Raw genomic sequence first — 19,652 nt, 5'->3', positions numbered from 1 at the left:
CTCCAGGATTTGAACTGCCCCGCAATACATAAGCAACACGGAACAGAATAAGAACAAGCAGCGGTAGGTGTGCTGACAACTTACATAGATGGGGAAAAGCCCTTACTCCTGAGTGTGATTGTGGTGAGCAACGACGGACTATCCGTCACATTGTTAATGAGTTCCTGAATGCTACAGAAAATGTTTTAGATTATATTGATATTTTAGATATTCGTTTCTATTACTTCATTTAACATTTTCATTTATTGTTTTTAATTATGTGTTCTCATGAATGAATAAATGTTTTTAAGAATGTTTGTGTATAAACTCGGTTTTTAAAATGAAACAAAAATATAAAGAAGTTTTTTTATTTATAAACTGTTGTACAAAAATATTCTACGCTACAAACAAAATAAATAACAAAACATAAATAAAATGTTACTACTCTAAAAAAATATGTTTCATTTCTTTTTAACAACAAGGACATGATTTATCTCTTTGTATTAACAATTGATCGTCTTGGGCCAGGTATTGTCTTTGACAGATCATCTTGTCATCGTGTGGATGAGCTAACTTACTACAATAGAAATTATTAGTAGGTACTAACTTCGGCGTATTAAGAGATTGACAAGGTTTAGCGCAAATATCGTTCTTGGGAATCACTTGATACAATTGTGGCGACTCAATGTGATGTGCTTGCAAATCTGGTTTACATGGATTAGATTTAGAGACATATTGTTGTATAGTAGGTTGTTTGTAAACAATGTGATGATAAGGATCACTGTAATAACCACCTCCTGCCAGCGCAGTAAATCCGTTATATATCACTTTAGGGTCCCGATTTCCAATATGAGTAATTCCCATAAGAGAAGTGGATGTAAATGCAGCTGAGTGACCTGCGGCATAAGGAACTGGTAGAGGTCTATGACTAGATTGACATGCACATATTGATGGTACTGCTTGAGAACAGGGAGGTAATTTTGAATATGTTGTAACGGGTAACTGAGGAGAGCATGAGGGTGGATTATTGTAAGTCTGAGGAGCTGCTTCAATTTTATCCCAAATTGAATTAGGATATGTTGGACTCCATTCTTCTGAAGGAGCGACATGATACAGTGAATCTACATCTGCACTAAACCTTTTACCGTAAGGTATATTGGGTTCTCTCTTGCATTGGCAGTTAGCACAGTCACAAAAACCTTTTATTTGGCAACAAGGGCAGTTAAAGTTCTTGTTATTACAAGTTGACTTGGAAGAAACTATATTGGTTATTGGTATTTCTGGAATATTTGTGCTTTGGGATATTGGATATGACACTAACATTTTTTTACCACATTGATTACATTTATATGGCACTAATGAATTGTTTAGCCATTCTTCCACTTCTTTACATCCTTTTATCGGTGATGACAGCTCGACATCTATATAACATACTTTAGTTGGAACAGGTTTTGACGGTAAAACCTTTTGCCTCTCAACTTTGTTCAAGTTAATAACAAGTGGTCTTTCGCTATGTGCAGGCGGAACGCGCACGATTCCTTCTACTTGCACAGGAGAATATTCACAATCATTTTCATCTCTGTAGTAATGGTATTGTTTACATAAAGGTTCTAACGAAGGGCAAATCTGCTGTTCTTTACAAGGAGGAATTTTTTCGCATACAGGTTTACAGGTTTTTACAATTGGTTTCTCTTTTTGAGATGTAATACAAACAGGTGGCTCAGGCTTATGTCCTATTGCAATAGGTACTTCTTTGCCTGATTCAGTATATATAGGCAACTCTTTTTGCGCCGTAAAGGAAATAGGAGCTTCACGGTGGGAATTTATTAAAACTGGTTTTTCTTTACATGATTCAATATAAATTGGTTTCTCTGGTAAAGAGTGGCATACATTAGGACCAGCTATTGGTCGACAAGAGTCGAAACAAGGAACACCTTGATTACATGAATCAATACTCATAGGTGCTTCCTTGCATTCTGTTATGGAAATAGGAGCTTCATGTGGGCAAACAGAAATTGGAGTATGTTTACAAGATTCTACATATATCGGACTTTCTTTACAAGACTGTATAGAAATAGGTGTTTCATGATGAGATATAAGAGAAAGAGGTCTTTCTTTATGTGAGCTTATAGAAATTGGTGATTCATGATGAGATAATATAGCGACTGGACATTCTTTATTTGAATGTATACAAATAGGTTCCTCTTTTTTTGATGTAATACAAAGTGGAGTTTCTTGTTCACATGTGATTACAGGTTTTTCTTGACATATATCAATTTGTACAGGAGTTTCGTGTTGAGAAATTATGGATATTGGTGTTTCCTTTTGAGCAGCTATAGAGATAGGACGTTCAGCAATAGGTAATATTGAGATAGCTGCTTCCTTATGTAGTGGAGTTTTTAAAATGGATGATTCTTTCTTAGCGCATATAGAAATGGGTGTTTCTTTAATTGATTCTATATTAATTGGAATTTCCTTTTTAGTTGTAATCGTTATAGGAGTTTCATAGCAACAATTCACTGGAACTTCACATTTTGGTACTTCTGTGCATATTGGTATATAAAGTGATGATTCTTTTTTAGCTGTTATTGAAATGGGTAATTCCTTTTGTGCTAATATAGATACTGGAGTTTCCTTTTCCGCTTTTATTGCAATTGGTGATTCTTTCACAGAAGCTATAGAAATTGGTGTTTCTTTTTCAACAATGATTGCAATTGGTGCCTCTTTAACAGGCTGTATACAAATCGGTTCTTCACAAGCTGGAATGGGTTCTTCACATATGGGACAAATTATTTTTGGACATTCTTTTATATAAATTTCCGTTTCTTTTTTTCCTGTAATTGATATAGGTGCTTCATTTCCACCACATATAGATATAGGCTGCTCTTTTACTGCTGGAATGGAGATAGGAGTTTCCTTTTTGCCTGTTATTTCAATAGGTGTTTCTTTTTCTGCAATTATAGAAATTGGAAGTTCTTTTTCAGCAGTTATAGAAATCGGTGTTTCTTTTTTAGCAATGATGGAGATTGGTGCTTCTTTTCCAGATGAGATACAAATTGCTTGTTCCTCACAAACTGGAAGAGGTTTTTCACATATATCAGGAACCACTTTTGGACATTCTTCTATATAAATTTGAGTTTCTTTTTTACCTGTAATAGATATGGGTGCTTCATTTCCTCCACATATAGATATAGGCTGCTCTTTTACTGCTGGAATGGAGATGGGAGTTTCCTTTTTGCCTGTTATTTCAATAAGAGTTTCTTTTTCTGCCACTATGGAAATTGGAAGTTCTTTTTCAGCAGTTATAGAAATTGGTGTTTCTTTTTCAGCAATGATAGAGATTGGTGCTTCTTTTCCAGACGAGATACAAATTGGTTGTTCCTCACAAACTGGAAGGGGTTTTTCACATATATCAGGAACCACTTTTGGACATTCTTCTATATAAATTGGAGTTTCTTTTTTACCTGTAATAGATATGGGTGCTTCATTTCCTCCACATATAGATATAGGCTGCTCTTTTACTGCTGGAATAGAGATTGGAGTCTCCTTCTTGCCTGTTATTTCAATAGGAGTTTCTTTTTCTGCAACTATGGAAATTGGAAGTTCTTTTTCAGCAGTTATAGAAATCGGTGTTTCTTTTTCAGCAATGATAGAGATTGGTGCTTCTTTTCCAGATGGGATACAAATTGGTTGTTCCTCACAAACTGGAGGAGGTTTTTCACATATATCAGGAACCCCTTTTGGACATTCTTCTATATAAATTGGAGTTTCTTTTTTACCTGTAATAGATATGGGTGCTTCATTTCCTCCACATATAGATATAGGCTGCTCTTTTACTGCTGGAATGGAGATGGGAGTTTCCTTCTTGCCTGTTATTTCAATAGGAGTTTCTTTTTCTGCAACTATGGAAATTGGAAGTTCTTTTTCAGCAGTTATAGAAATCGGTGTTTCTTTTTCAGCAATGATAGAGATTGGTGCTTCTTTTCCAGATGGGATACAAATTGGTTGTTCCTCACAAACTGGAAGAGGTTTTTCACATATATCAGGAACCACTTTTGGACATTCTTCTATATAAATTGGAGTTTCTTTTTTACCTGTAATAGATATGGGTGCTTCATTTCCTCCACATATAGATAAAGGCTGCTCTTTTACCGCTGAAATGGAGATGGGAGTTTCCTTTTTGCCTGTTATTTCAATAGGAGTTTCTTTTTCTGCAACTATGGAAATTGGAAGTTCTTTTTCAGCAGTTATAGAAATCGGTGTTTCTTTTTCAGCAATGATGGAGATTGGTGCTTCTTTTCCAGATGAGATACAAATTGGTTGTTCCTCACAAACTGGAAGAGGTTTTTCACATATATCAGGAACCACTTTTGGACATTCTTCTATATAAATTGGAGTTTCTTTTTTACCTGTAATAGATATGGGTGCTTCATTTCCTCCACATATAGATATAGGCTGCTCTTTTACTGCTGGAATGGAGATGGGAGTTTCTTTTTTGCTTGTTATTTCAATAGGAGTTTCTTTTTCTGCAATTATGGAAATTGGAAGTTCTTTTTCAGCAGTTATAGAAATTGGTGTTTCTTTTTCAGCGATAATAGAGATTGGTGCTTCTTTAACAGATGGGATACAAATTGGTTGTTCCTCACAAGCTGGAAGGGGTTTTTCACATATATCAGGAACTACTTTTGGACATTCTTCTATATAAATTGGAGTTTCTTTTTTACCTATAATAGATATGGGAGCTTCATTTCCACCACATATAAAAATAGGCTGATCTTTTACTGCTGGAATCGAGATGGGAGTTTCCTTTTTGCCTGTAATTTCAATGGGTGTTTCTTTTTTGGCTACTATGGATATTGGAAGTTCTTTCTTAGCGGCTATGGAAATTGGTGTTTCTTTTTCAGCAATTATAGAAATTGGTGCCTCTTTAACAGACGTGATACAAATTGGTTGTTCCTCACAAGGTGGAAGAGACTCCTCACATATATCATGAACCACTTTTGGGCATTCTTTTATATAAATTAGTGTTTCTTTTTTACCTGTAATAGATATCGGAGATTCATTTCCACCACATATAGAGATAGGCTGCTCTTTTACAGGTGAAATGGAGATGGGAGTTTCTTTTTTGCCTGTTATTTCAAAAGGTGTTTCTTTTTCTGCAATTATGGAAATTGGAATTTCTTTTTCAGCGATTATAGAAATTGGTTTTTCTTTCTCAGCAATTATAGAAATTGGTGCCTCTTTAACAGACGTGATACAAATTGGTTGTTCCTCACAAGTTGGAAGAGGTTCTTCACATATATCATGAATCACTTTTGGGCATTTTTCTATATAAATCGGTGATTCCTTTTTACCCGAAATAGATATGGGAACCTCTTTTTCACCTAATATAAAAATAGGTAGATCTTTTACCGATGCAATTGTGATAGGAGTTTCTTTTTTCGCTGTAATATCAATTGGGGTTTCTTTTTCCGCAACTATTGAAATTGGAAGTTCTTTATTAGGGGTTATCGAAATTGGTGTTTCCTTTTCAGCAATGATAGAAATTGGTGCCTCTTTAATAGACGTAATACAAATTGGTTTCTCACAAGCTGGAAGAGGTTTTTTACATGTATCATGCACTACTTTTGGGCATTCTTTTATATAAATTGATGTTTCCTTTTTACCTTTAATTAAGATAGGTGCTTCTTTTTCAGTCAATATAGAAATAGGCTGTTCTTTAACAGTTAATATTGAAATAGGTGTTTCTTTGTCAGATTTAATTGCGATTGGTGTTTCTTTTTGTGTATCTATCGAAATCGGATGTTCTTTCTTTGCAGATATAGAAATAGGTGCTTCCTTTATTGCATTGATACATATAGGCTTTTCGCAAATTGGAGGAGACTGTTCACATACAACATTAATGGCTTCTGGGCTATATTCTATATAAAGCGGCTTCTCTTTTTTACTGGATATTGCTATAGAAGCTTCTTTGTTGGCAGATATGGAGATTGGTTTTTCTCGAAAACCTGAAATAGAGAGGGGAGTCTCCTTTTGCGATAATATGTACAAAGGAGTTTCTTTATGTGGTCCTAAACTGATAGGTCGTTCTTTTTGTTTATTAATTGAAATAGGAGATTCTGGGTGCGCAGTTAGAGAAATTGGTCCTTCTTTACAGGAATCAAAGTGAATCGATTTTTCTTTGTGCGCATTTATAGAAACTGGAGATTCACGATGGGAGTGAATAGAAATTGGACTTTCTTTACAATTTGCTATGGAGATAGGAGCTTCGTCACATATATTATTTACTATTTCTGTACATTCATCTTTATACAGTGGGCATTCTTTGTATGAAGGTATTGAAATAGAACCCTCTTTATTTCCTGATATTGTAATAGGAGTCTCCTTATAATTCATTACTGAAATAGGAACTTCCTTCTTAGAGGATATATAAATTGGAATTTCTTTATGTGATTCTAAATGAATAGGAGTGTCTTTCTGACTATTAAGTAGGTGAAAAGGTCTTTCGTGATTGGAGGTTATTGAAAAAGGAACCTCACGGTGAGATGTAATCGAAATTGGTCTTTCATTGTGATTTCCTATTACTATGGGATGTTCTTTTTCTTGCTTGGATATTTTTAAGACTTTTTCTGTATTTAGTTTGCAGTATTCAATATTTTGTTCTTGTTTAATATTGCATGGTTTATCTTGATCCTGTGGTGGTTTGTTATATGTATTTTGTAATAGAATTGGAGATTCCTTTTGCAAATAGTTAAGATGTATTGGTAAATCGTGTTTATTTAGTTGAGACCATAAATTGTTTTCTTTATAATTATCTGGGTTAATAATGGGTGTCTCTTTTCTTTTTGCCAATACATTTATAGAATGATCTCTTGCCGTAGAATAGAAATCATTTTGACCTTCTCTGTTTAAATTTGTTGATTGTACAAGTGATTCCGGGGTCATAGTACCAGGTTTTTTGTTATGAGATAAGTAAACATTTTGGTCTTTAGGATAACCTGTTAATAAATTTAATGGAGTTTCCTTCTGAACTGGTGGTATATCGTTTGACTGGTCTTCATAAACTGGTTTTTCGCCTTCGTTATTATAAATTTCTGATGACCTGTCGTATGGCAAATATACAATTTTTTTGGTAGGATCCATGTCTATAGAGACTTCGGGTGGGTCTGACTCTGTTTCTTCCTGCGTTGATGAAACTAACTGCTCGCGACTAATCGAACATGGTTTAGGCGATAATTTGTACTTACATGATTCTACCTCTGGTATGCCAAATGAGTTACCTATATCTACCAACCGATCTCCCTTTCCAAAAGGTAATTCAATGATGCTTTCACTTTTAGCTTCATGAACTACATCATTAGTTAGGTCAGTGGTGTGAAGAATTTTGGGATGATTTACATTTATTATGTTGGCGAAGGTGTGTTCTTGGTTTGAGTTGGTCAAATATTTGTGTTCAAAAGTAGGTTCTTCGGAAATGGATGAAATGCCTAAAAGTATAATTATTAATATTATTGCTATTAATGTTACATAAAATTAAAGGTATTATATTTAAAGGAACCGAAATCATTGAGTATACTATCTTCTAAGGAAAAAAACTTTGCCTAAATATTGAGTGCTTTAAAGTAAAATTTTTGTTTGATTTACATATCACCTAAAATATGATTAAAAATAAAAATTTAGATAAAAAATTCAGCAATATTACCATTTCATGTAAAAAATAATCCATAGAGAAAAAATAATCTCTAATTTTGCAAGTTTACACAGCTCTCGCGATATGTGATTATAAAATTATTTCAAGTATTTTTTTTTTATTTTTTTCGAGTCAATAATATGTTTCATTATAAAAAGTATCCCTTAGTTTTACTCGGAGTTTACTATTTATTCCAATTCAACGCCGCAGGTATACTTGGAATTTATACGGCTGCATTTGAAAGATTTCTGGTTTGAACTAGACTTATCGATATGAACCAATCTTGTAGTTGCTAGTAATGGTAATGATTTTAAACAGTTTTTAAATGAGGGAGACCAGAAATTTAAATTGGATGGTACAATATAATTTTTTGTTGGATATAAAAAGTGATGGTAATACAATATTTAATTTTTACCATATTAACTTTCTTTCTATATTTTTTTTGACTAAATTTATATTTATTTCCGTAAGAAAAAGAAACGTTTTCTTTGTTGTTTAATAATTTATTTTTAAATATCAAATTCGTGTTGTTAATTTTTAGAGAGGAATTAATTAATAAGGATAGTATTTATAGCACTATATTAGGACGTTTTATTTAGCCCTTTCGAGTCTGACGGGACGTATGTATTCCAGTCATGAAATCATCAAGTATGTTGGACTAAATCTGAACCGTTTTACATGAATTTTTATCGTAGCCGACTTTTTAAGAACTTAATAACAATTTTAAAAGAATAATTTGTGTAAGCGGCAACTTTGCGAACCGTTTTTGCGCTGTATTTCCCCATGACGTTGATGTGTGGAAGGTGTTTATGTATTTTAGTTGATGATTACCACAGAGACAGTAGACAGTTGTGCGCTATTACTGTTGTTGAGATTTTGTTTTGATGAGTGGAGCTAAATACAAAAAACGGAAATATGTTCAATAAACTAGTATTTTGTTTTATGGATGAAATATGTCCCAACAGACATTTATGGTGGATTATATGTGTCCCAAAAGTCTTGTTTTATTTTATATGAGTAAAAAGATATTGACACAGAAAGACCCATGGGAGGAGGCAGTAGCCATCTTGGAGAGCGATATAGAAACAGAAGTCGATCCTTTTTGAGACTAGTGGCTCTGATGATGAAGACTACAATACATCAGGATACGAAGGAGAAGTAGAACGAGAGCGTCACGAAATATATTAAGGTTCCGAGGGCAATAAGATGGATGAAGAGAATCAGATGATAAGTGACGAAAGTGAAGAAGAAAGCAGTTGCGGCGAAAATTATGAAAAAGGCAAAGATACGTACCAATCAGGTATTTGGTTTCATAACGATGGAACTTTTTTACCAAGAAATATTTCTAAAATCTTTTCCAGAAGCCTCATTAGACATATTGCACATTATACCGATGATTATAATTCCTACCGATGAACATGAAATTATGATTGTATTGGGTGTCACATTAATCATAGCATACAATCGAGTTCCATATTTCAATGAATATTGGTCACAAAATGATCTTTTAGGAAATTTAGCAATAAAAAGGGCGATTTTTCGAAACCGCTGTAAACTGATCCTTGCCAAAATGTATTTCGCTGATATTGTAAATCCTGACAATACGAGAAGATCATATTACATCGAGAATGTTGCTCATTGTCTAAACTTAAAATTTCCAAAATATCGAACAGAGGCAGCATTTCAAAACATTGATGAGTCAATCGCGAAATGTAAAGGTCTTCCCTAAAACAGTTCCTACCATGAAACCCATCAAACGGGGAATAAAGATATAGGTACGATTTTAATAGATATGAAAGAAAAGAAACAGGAAATGATACTAGAATTTAAACTAGTTTATTATTGGTAGAAAGAGGATTGACCAAATTAGTTAGTACTGCAAGGGAACTGATGTATAATTGTAATTTATCAGATTTTTCTCATATATTAGACTACTCGATACTCTATCTTATCGATAGAAACAATAATTGCATCGAGAGTAAATGTACATAAATTGGACTTTATTGGAAAGTTAAATAGTGGTGACTCATAATTCAGAGTAAATAACCACGGCACCATAGTTTGCAGATGGCAAGATACTAAAGATTTGCTAGCAGTAAGCAATTGCTGTGGAGATAAGCAAGTACAAGTGAAACAAACAATAAAGAATGGCTCTAAAATAAATGTGCGATGTCCTGAACTTCTTGACATGTACAATAAGAAAATAAGCGGCGTGGACCTAGCAGATCATATTTTGGGCTTGTATGACTTTGATAGAAAAGTCTACCAAATGATGGAAGAAAGTATTTTTTCGCTTTCTGGTGATGGCTGTAGAAAATTCTCATGTACTACACAATGACCTAAAAAGGAAATAAAATACACCATTTTTGCCTTTTCTAATTAGTGTAACTGATGAACATTTCATTGGAAAGAAGCCATGAGGCTGTTTAAAGAAAAGCCTTGACTTCACTTGGACGTCATCCAGCAAAGAAACAAAAAATAATTATTTAACCTGGATCATTTACCTATCGAAGGAAAGACCCGTAGAAGATATCAATGATGTTCTTTTCATAAAAAAAACGAACCACCACACTATGTCAGAGCTGCAATGTACCCTTGGCGGATCTTAAGGAAAAAATTAATCTCAATTACTTTTATTTTTGCATGATTATACGTTTTAAACAAAAAAAGTTCTAAATTCCATACTGATCCTGAAAAAAAAATCCGACTCGAAAGGGTTAGATATGACTGGAATCTGAGACACTCTAATCAATAAATAAATAATTTTATATAATGGAAAGAAAAATTTTGTAGAATAATAATACTTACTACTTTTAAACAATGGAGATCGAAAGTCTGCTCCAGAGTAAAAATATCCTGGAAATACAAAAGGTGGAGGTAGCGGAGCCATAGGAAAATATGGTGAAACCTGCGGATATTGATTCAAAGAAGATGCAAATGGATATTGTGGTATATAAGGGCTAGTCGAAGGTAACATTAACCTTAATTGATCTTCCTTATGATGTACCCCGGCTTCTGCTGTAATTGCATATGGTCGCCCCACTTTTGTAACGAAGTTCTGAGGACATTCTATACAATTTTTTCCTTTAATATCATCTCCTCCGATTCTTAGCATTACTTGTGCATTCGCTATGGATTTTGGGTGAAGATCTTTCTCTGATGGTTCTGCAGACTCATCTTTATGTTTAGATGCTAACTGTGGAGGATCAAAATTGTTTCTTTCTAGAATTTCGAAGTTGTCAAAGTTTACTCTGGAGAAGTCTTTTGGTGTACAAAATACATCTGAAAGGTCTAAGTTGTCCGCGTCATCTGATTTTGTTGAGGCCTGCAACAAAGAATAATAATAGTAATAATAGAAAAACAATCTTCATTTCACAGATCTTTATTAAGTTGTTTTTAACACAGCAAAAGTAATCAACATATCAACATTATGTACTGCGACAATTAATGTGAACACGAATAATTTAATTTAATTTTAATACGAAAACAATACGAACGATACGATACATATTTGTAGAAATATTGAAAATAAGTTAAATAAAAAACTATAAAAATACATCATCATGGGGGTGGTAGCCCTCTCAAGAATTTCTCTCCATCTCTTCCAAAAATTAAAAGAATGAGTGAACACTAAAATATCTTTACACTTTGTATAAAATCTATAACGTCAACTACCAAATCTATGATTAAATACAAAAATCTAATAATCCAAATAACCAAATAATAACAAAAAATACGAGCAAGAATCTCAAATGCAAAAAAAACAAGAAAAGTACTCGCTACAGTTTAAATTTCTTAAAGGAACCCTTCTGAATACAATATATGAAATATTCTCCAACATCCTGTACAACCGTTTAAGTAGATATAATACGTGAAAGAATTCTTTAGTGACTACCAATTGATTTAGGCCAGGTAGGTAGGTCAACAATTTACCAGATTTTTGTGCTATGACAAATCTTAATATAAAAATAAGTATAAATTAATAAGAATCGTGAAAAACCTATGAGAAAAGTTATTTCTTCTTCTTTAGGTGCCGTTTACGTATTCAGACATTGGCCGTCATCATGTTTACAATTTCCTGAAACCTTTTACTGTCAGCTGCTGAGCGAAATAAATTCTTCTACTGTGGTATCACACCGTTGTCTAATTATAACACAGTCATGACAGTTTCTTTCGGTCAATCCATCTCTTTTCCTGTGCTATAAAACAAAATAGATCGTATTTGGGTTCTTTAATTAAATAATTATTATAAATAAGTATTTTGTTTTTCTCCTCTTAATGATGTTTATGAGCAGACGTTGTGAATTCATCATTTTAAGAACATATTCATTGGAAGTGTGCGAAACCAATGACATTTCTAGGATCCGTTGATATCACCAAAATTCAAATGCTTCTAATTTGTTAAGTTTGTGGTTTTTAATGTCCATGTCTCACAACAATATAGTAAAATAGACCACCACACATAAAATTCCAGGACTTATTTCGATCCTGGTTATTATCCCTTCATTAGAGTCACCATTGGCATTTAACCAGTTGCCAAGGTATTTAAAATGGTTTACGCGGTCTACCTCTCCATTTAGTGCAAGAAGACCTTGATATATTCATTCGATCTCCTCTCCATTAAGTGACAAAGGAACAGGAAGTAAAATAGATACAGCTAAAGAAACTAAACGAAAGAGAAGGGATCAGAATAATTATTCTGAAATCAGGATGATGATTATTTTGAAATAAGTAAAATGACAAAACAAACACTTTCTAAAATCAATAGAAAAAAAAAGAAGAGGGAGTCGACGTTATAATTAAAATAATGCAAAAATTAATGGACAGAAATGAAGAAATGATGAATGAAATAAAACAAATAAGGAAAGAACAAATGAAAAATGATAAACAACTAATTAACATAAAGGAAGAAAACAGAAAATGAAAAAACGAGAATTAAAAGAAGGAGAAAAAAAGTAAAAAGAAAAGTTTGATTATATCGAGATTAAAAATAGATAAAAATGATAATAGGACACTAATACAAAGCATAAAAAAACATTCACATCGCAAAAACTGCAGGCACAAATAAAACTGAGAAACGCAACAAGAATAGGAGAAACAGTCTGCGCCAAAAAAACAGAAACCTTCACAGATAAAATTAAAGCACCATAAAGATCGAATCTACATACATAATGATCTGACATTAAAAGAAAAGGAAATACACAAATAGTTAAAATAGCAAAGAAAGAAAAAAGTAAAAGAAAATAGACAAAAAAAGGATATAAGAAGTTGAATGTGAACACGAAGAAATAGATATGGGATGAAAAAAAAACAGCAATTAAAAGAAAATACTGGAGTAAAATGGCTAAAAAACTAGTCGAAGTAAAGCAACTGCGGAGGTACGGTACGGAAACGGCAAGGAAAAGGAATATAACTATGTAAAACGAAAAAATAGGCACAAAAAAGGCAACCATCCAAGAAAACATTAAAAATTTGGACACGGAGTGTAAAGAGTACTTATGAGCAGGGAGTTTTACGAAACTTAGATCAAATAATAGAAAAATATACAATAAAAATCCTGATCTCCTTGAATTGCAAGAGACGAAACAGCTGGAGAATGAAATAATAAAAATAGAAAAGAACACCCTGAGAAGAGTAGGGTCTAAAATATGAAGAGATATTTTGGAGTGAGATTCATGGTGTCCCAAAAAGTAAACAAAGCAGTTGTAGATTGTCAACCAAGATCAGATCAAATATGTTACTTAAGAGTAAGAGGAAAGTATAGGAAAATAACTATTATTAACGTACATGCATCCACTCAAAATAAAGATCTAGAAAGCTAAACAGAGCTCTACGGAAAGCTAAACACCCTAATAGGAAATATACAGAAATATTATAGAAAAATAGTCGTTGGAGACATAAATGCGAAATGTCTAAAAAAGAAGATACATGAAACAATTACATGGGGCGAATTTTGCATAAAGAACAAAAAGAAAATGGTATAAAGTTAATCAAATTTGCTACTTAGAACAAAATGAAAATAGCAAGCACTATGGAAAGTTTTGGTCATAAAGACATCGGTAAGGTAACATGGACTTTCCTCGATGAAAAAATAAAAAATCAGATATATTGAACATCTACTTGAACAAGAAAACATTAAACTAGTCAGAACAGTTATTGTAGATCAACCACATATATCAATTCAGCATTTACATCAACAGATAGATCTTTTATAGTGAACTTGCCAGCGTATTCTTAAGCAAGATTTACATTTTAACAATCTTAATAATGATGTATTAGGAAAAACCTTTTTTACTGATGAATGTTGATTTCGTCTTTCTGGGTACACAAATTCTTAGAATATGAGGATGTGAAGTGCAGATAACTTGCTTTATTTTATTGAAACGCCTTTATATCCACAGAAACTTGAAACTTGGAGTTTGGGCTGCTATAAGGAAGCGACGTATATTTTTTGAAGGGGTTCTAAATGCTAAAAGATACCGTCAAGAAATTTTAACTCCATTTATAAATTAATTGATGGATGGTGAATTAATAGAAGGATATTTTTATTACGACGGAGCTCGAGTTCATACAACACAACGCTGAAATATTTGTATTTTATTATGGACTTTTTCGACAATAGGACGTAATTTTAAATACGCTTATTATATTCCCCCTCGATCCTGTGATTTGTATCCCTGTAATTTCTTTCTGTGTCCACATTTAATGACAAAGAATAGAGAATCATATTGAAGAATTAAATATTACTCCTTGGGTCCTAAACAATGTTATCAATGTTACAATAATAATCAAAATTAATTAATTACATTTGCCAATGATAGAAATTTGGATTAAAACAAGACATACGCAATTTTTTGCTCGAATAGCTTTGATGAAAATAATTGTAAATCGCTTATTCTAACGTTAGAAGAAGCCTACATAAATAAAGAGGTAAATAATATCTACCAAAAAAATTAGAAAATCCGGAAAAACTAAAAAGAATAATACAACGTATTGCAGAAAGAAAGAAGATTTTCTTCTAGGAGAAATAACAGAAAAATTAAACATGGTTGGAATACTTCAAAGATCTGTTAAATACAGACCAATAAGAGGAACTAGAGGGAAATGGGAATTGGCAAGAAGATGAATCGACTTTGAATGAATTTAAGGAAATAATATGAGACCTAAAAAAGAACAAAAGACCAGGGTATTCCAGCAGGAAGGCAGTGGTATTCCAGCTGAGATTTTTAAGGAAGGTGACAAACGACTGAAGGAAAGAATATTTCGCTTGACATTAGCAGTATGATAAAAGGAAAGAACACTAAAACAATGGAAAAGCGCTCTTATTTGGCCTAACTACAAAAAAGACGACAAAACGGAGTTCAAAAACCAAAGAGGTATAGCACTATTAGAAGTCTATCCAAAACAAAGTTATCGGAAAATACCAGAAAGGATTTAGACCAGAAAGAACCACTACTGATCAAATTAATATTTAAAATTTATTCAAAATAATATCCACGAGCAAAACTTACATACACATCAGTTTTAAAGAGGCATACGACTCAATAAAAAAAAAGGATGCTATATGAGGCCATGAGAACACTAAAAATACTAGAAAAGTTTATAAGACTAGTGAGAATGATGTTAAGGAACACGAGTAATAAGGTAACAATGGAAGGAAGCTTTTCAAGGTAGTTCACAATTAATAACAGGTTAAAAACAAGGAGATCCACTATAAACGAATTTATTTAATCTAGTATTAGAACACATCGTAAGAAGATCAAATATGAGCAAAAGTAGGACTATTTTGAATAACAAGGAACACTGCATACTGTACGCATATTATATGGTGATACTAGCGCCAACGAAAAAGCATCTAGAAAAGGTTTTCTAGAAATTGGAAGAAGAAGTGGAAAGACATGGACTAACAATAAACCAAACACAAACTCAATATATGAAAATGAGAAAAGAGATAACAGATGATAGCAAATATATCAATTTAAGCAGAGGCTGTGTATAGTTTTAAAAATGTTCCAAATTTGAATACTTCGGAGCCACCATAACCAACACAGGAAAAAAAGAGATAGACAAAAGATTAATGAAGGGGAGCAGAGCGGTAGGATCACTAAGTTTGTCACTGAGAGCAAAATTTGTTTCAAGAACAGCTATACCGAATCTACGAGACAATAATCAGACCCACTGTGATGTATGTACAAAAAGAGTAGATAATTGGGAAATTAAAGTGCTCATAAAAATCTTCAGAGAAATACAGACAGCAAATAATATTTGGAGAAGACGAACAAGAATTTGGAATCCAGGGGCCTAAAGAACTATAGCGCTGGTGTATATATATATATATATATATATATATATATATATATATATATATATATATATAAATATATATATATATATATATATATATATATATATACATGCAGGGAAAGCCCGCACCTTTACCTCGCACATTGATAGATAGTTTTGCAAGTATAAAAATAGTTATTCTAATATTAAATTCTGCTTGCTGAAACTCACCCTTAACGCACACGACACTAGTAGATAAAATATAATTCGTACGTCGTACATGTTACGTTACGACGACTACAAAAAACAAATGCGGGCAACTAACTAATAGTTTTGGTTAGGGTACTTTTATAATAAAGTCGTACCTGAAGATCTATTTCCAAAATAGCACGTTTACCTGTTGTTTAAAATTGTCAAAACACAAATGACATTGAGAGGGAATGTACTGTAAAAACGAATGTGAACTTTATTTTGTTAAAACTACAAACAAATTTTTATTTTAAAGAATGTATACAAACTATAAATAACTATTAATTTTCCGTATGAGTAAAGCTTCATTACATGTCAATATAAGATTACTAATTTTTTATTTATCGTTTGTAATCAGCGTCTTTCAATTTAAACTTATCATAATATTTCTACTCGTAGATCTGATAAACCATATGATCTCAAATTGGTAATTGGTTATTGGTCAAATTGCTAATTGGGTAATACTGAAATCCTATATTATTGTGTTCGTATTGTGTAACATGTATTCCTATTGTGAGATACTCAGTTTTCTATGCATTAACTTTTAGACCACATTTTGAGTATTCTTCAAGTTATTTCCTTATTCTGTAGTTTGCATTGTCCACATCTTCAGTATTGACATCCTTGTTCGCACATAAATGTAGATTTGCCTGATCGCAATTGGAAGTCACATTTGCATTTCATTTTCAATTTTGTCAATGCATTTTCAGTGTATTTTTATTATTGGTGCATCAAATAACAAAGAAATTTCAAACTAACATTGTATATATAAATATAATAGGCAAGTCTTCTACAACTAGCGCCATTTCTTTCATTATACTTTTCAGTGTTTTCTGTCGAAGCAATCTCCAGCTTTTAAATCTCTGTCGGTGATTACGTCTTCGACATATCTCCAATAAATTTTGGTCTACCACGTTTTTTTCTAGTTGTAAGAGGCCATGTTTCTATCGTTTAGGATGGAGCGTATATTCCAATGATATTGAAATTCGGTCCTTTCCACGTAATAGATACTCTAATAATTCTATCGTTGATTTGCTCCCAGCTTTTTAGGTTTCCTTTTTAGTCTTTTTTAATCAAAATTGATATCCTTGCTTGTTCTCCTTAGCTTTTCTCTATTCCACTATAAATATGTATAAAACCTATGTTTTCGCTACATTAGCCTTTTTATTTGTTTCGGTAAGAACTATAATATTTGTTTTTTTTTTACTTTAGCTACGACTTTGCCTGACTTTGTTCTACATCCTTGGATATTTCATGGGCTTATATTTAAAGTCCTTGTTCGATTGCTACGTTGTCTTTGTTTTTTCCCGTTCGTGTTCCGAAGCTGCATTTTAGAGTTTTTTGCAGTGAGGTTTTTTACTAGTGTAGAGAAGCAGGCCCTACGCTCCAACCCTATCAGAAGGACCAGGATTTTTTTTTGGATTTACTTTCTTGATTAATGTAGTCCAGATTTAGCTTTATATGGTCTTCAGTAAGAACATGACACAACCAGCACATATTAGTATAAACAGCATTCAAATTGAAAAAGTATCAAGTTACAAATACTTGGGTACTTCAATAAACGAAACTGGAGACCAAAACAATGAAATAAAAAGACCGAAATTGCCAGGGCCACTTTCATAAAGATGAGAAAATTCTTCTGCAACAGAGATATCCCTCTCCGATTAAGAATGCTAAGAGGCTACGTATTTAACACGCTATTATATGGTGTAGAGGTGTGGACTCTCAAGCAGAACAATATAAAAAATATTGAAAGTTTCGAGATGTGGTGCTACCGTCGAATGCTGAAGATAGGTTGGGTTGAAAAAGTTACAAACTTTGAAGTAATGCGAAGGGCAGGAAAAGAACCAGAAATTTTGTCAACGATTAAACGAAGAAAACTCGAATATTTGGGTCACCTGATGAGAGGACATAAATACGCATTACTTCAAAATATAATGCAAGGAAAAATAGAAGGAATGCGTAATTTGAGAGTGGTTTGGATGTACCACTAATGAACTCTTTAGGTCAGCTGTAAACAAGGTCAGGATAGGCTTGATGATTTCCAATCTCCAATAGGAGTGGCACAAGAAAAAGAAGAATATTTAGGCGCTATAGCTAACATTGTGTGTTGATTAATGTACGCTAGGCAGGGCTGCATACTATCACCATTGGAATGGAAGAACCAATAAACGATGAAAGTAAATGATAAAGATAAATGAAGTGGAAATGACTATTATCACCGAACGGCTAATCTGGATAAGCAAAGAATTCGGACTTCAGATCAACACAGGAAAAAACAAAAAATATCATCTTAGACAGGGCAAACAATAACCTTCCGGGCACACACCAAGATGCGAATTTCGAGGTAGTAGACAGATTGGTATACTTGAACTCTACGATATCTATATCTCTGACGATACAATGGTAAACAGTGGCGATACCTCTTCACAAATCAAGCATAGACTAGCAATAGTTCGAACCACAACAGCTAAATTAATTAAAATATGGAAAGACCTTCCAAAAAAATACTAAGCTCAGGTTGGCCAATACCCCTATTTTTCATATTGCTACATACACACCAAAAACATGGACTCTTAAAAAATCGATAGAAGTAAAATCGATGCCTTTAAAATGTGGGTTTACAGCAGAATTATTTGCGTGTTCTGTTCAATTTTGGAAGAACTTATACATATATATATATATATATATATATATATATATATATATATATATTTAGGGATTCTACAGTATTCACTGCCTTCCCTCGCTCAACCGTTTCCATCTCTCTCTGTTGTTCCATTCTCCATCGTTTAGTCCTCTCTTACTCATGGCGTCGTCTACTTCGTTTCTCCAGGATTTTCGGGGTCGTCCTCTTTTCCTCCTTCCTATGGGGCTCCATTCGGTTATTCTCTTTATCCATCTGCTCTCGCTAGTTCTTCTTACATGTCCATACCACTTTAGTCTTTTTTGTTCTATATATGTTAGTATGTCTGTTTCTATTGATGTTCTTTGCTTTATTTCGTCATTACTTCTCCTATCCATTCTTGTTACTCTGCAGCATCTTCGCAGGCATTCCATCTCTGTTGCTACTATCTTATCGCTGCTTTTCTTGTTAATGATCCAATTTTCAGCCCCATATGTCATAATACTTCGCACTAATGTTTTATAAATCTGCGTTTTTGTCTTCATATTTAGGTGTCTATCCCACCATACTGAGTTAAGTTGTCGGATTGCTGTTCTTGTTTGTCCTAATCTTTGTGTAATTTCTTCCTCTGTTGTTGCCTTTTTCGTGATTATAAACCCCAGGTATTTGAATTTATCCTTTCCTTTGATTGTTACGTTGTCATCAATCTGTAGATCTTCTATGTCTTCTTCACTTGTAGATAGGTACTCTGTTTTCGCGAGGTTAATATCTAGGCCAGCCTTGGTATATTCTTCTTGTTAGTGTTAGTGAAGAAGACGAAGAAGA

At 33.1% G+C, this 19,652-nt stretch overlaps 1 protein-coding gene across 1 annotated transcript; it reads right to left on the bottom strand.

Moving 5' to 3' along the window:
* Nucleotides 1-333: 333 nt before the first annotated feature.
* Nucleotides 334-16,274, bottom strand: LOC140437587 (uncharacterized). The gene is made up of 3 exons (XM_072527188.1): nucleotides 16,184-16,274; nucleotides 10,478-10,994; nucleotides 334-7,466 (listed from the first exon to the last, which is right to left on the bottom strand). The coding sequence occupies exons 1-3, from the start codon at nucleotides 16,232-16,234 to the stop codon at nucleotides 451-453; spliced, it is 7,584 nt and encodes a 2,527-aa protein (XP_072383289.1). The 5' UTR covers nucleotides 16,235-16,274; the 3' UTR covers nucleotides 334-450.
* Nucleotides 16,275-19,652: the final 3,378 nt, after the last annotated feature.

This window comes from Diabrotica undecimpunctata, chromosome 3, assembly GCF_040954645.1.
Source record: "Diabrotica undecimpunctata isolate CICGRU chromosome 3, icDiaUnde3, whole genome shotgun sequence".
Taxonomy (NCBI): Eukaryota; Metazoa; Arthropoda; class Insecta; order Coleoptera; family Chrysomelidae; genus Diabrotica; species Diabrotica undecimpunctata.
Note: the sequence above shows the minus strand (reverse complement) of the source record. Positions and strands in the feature narration are given on the sequence as shown.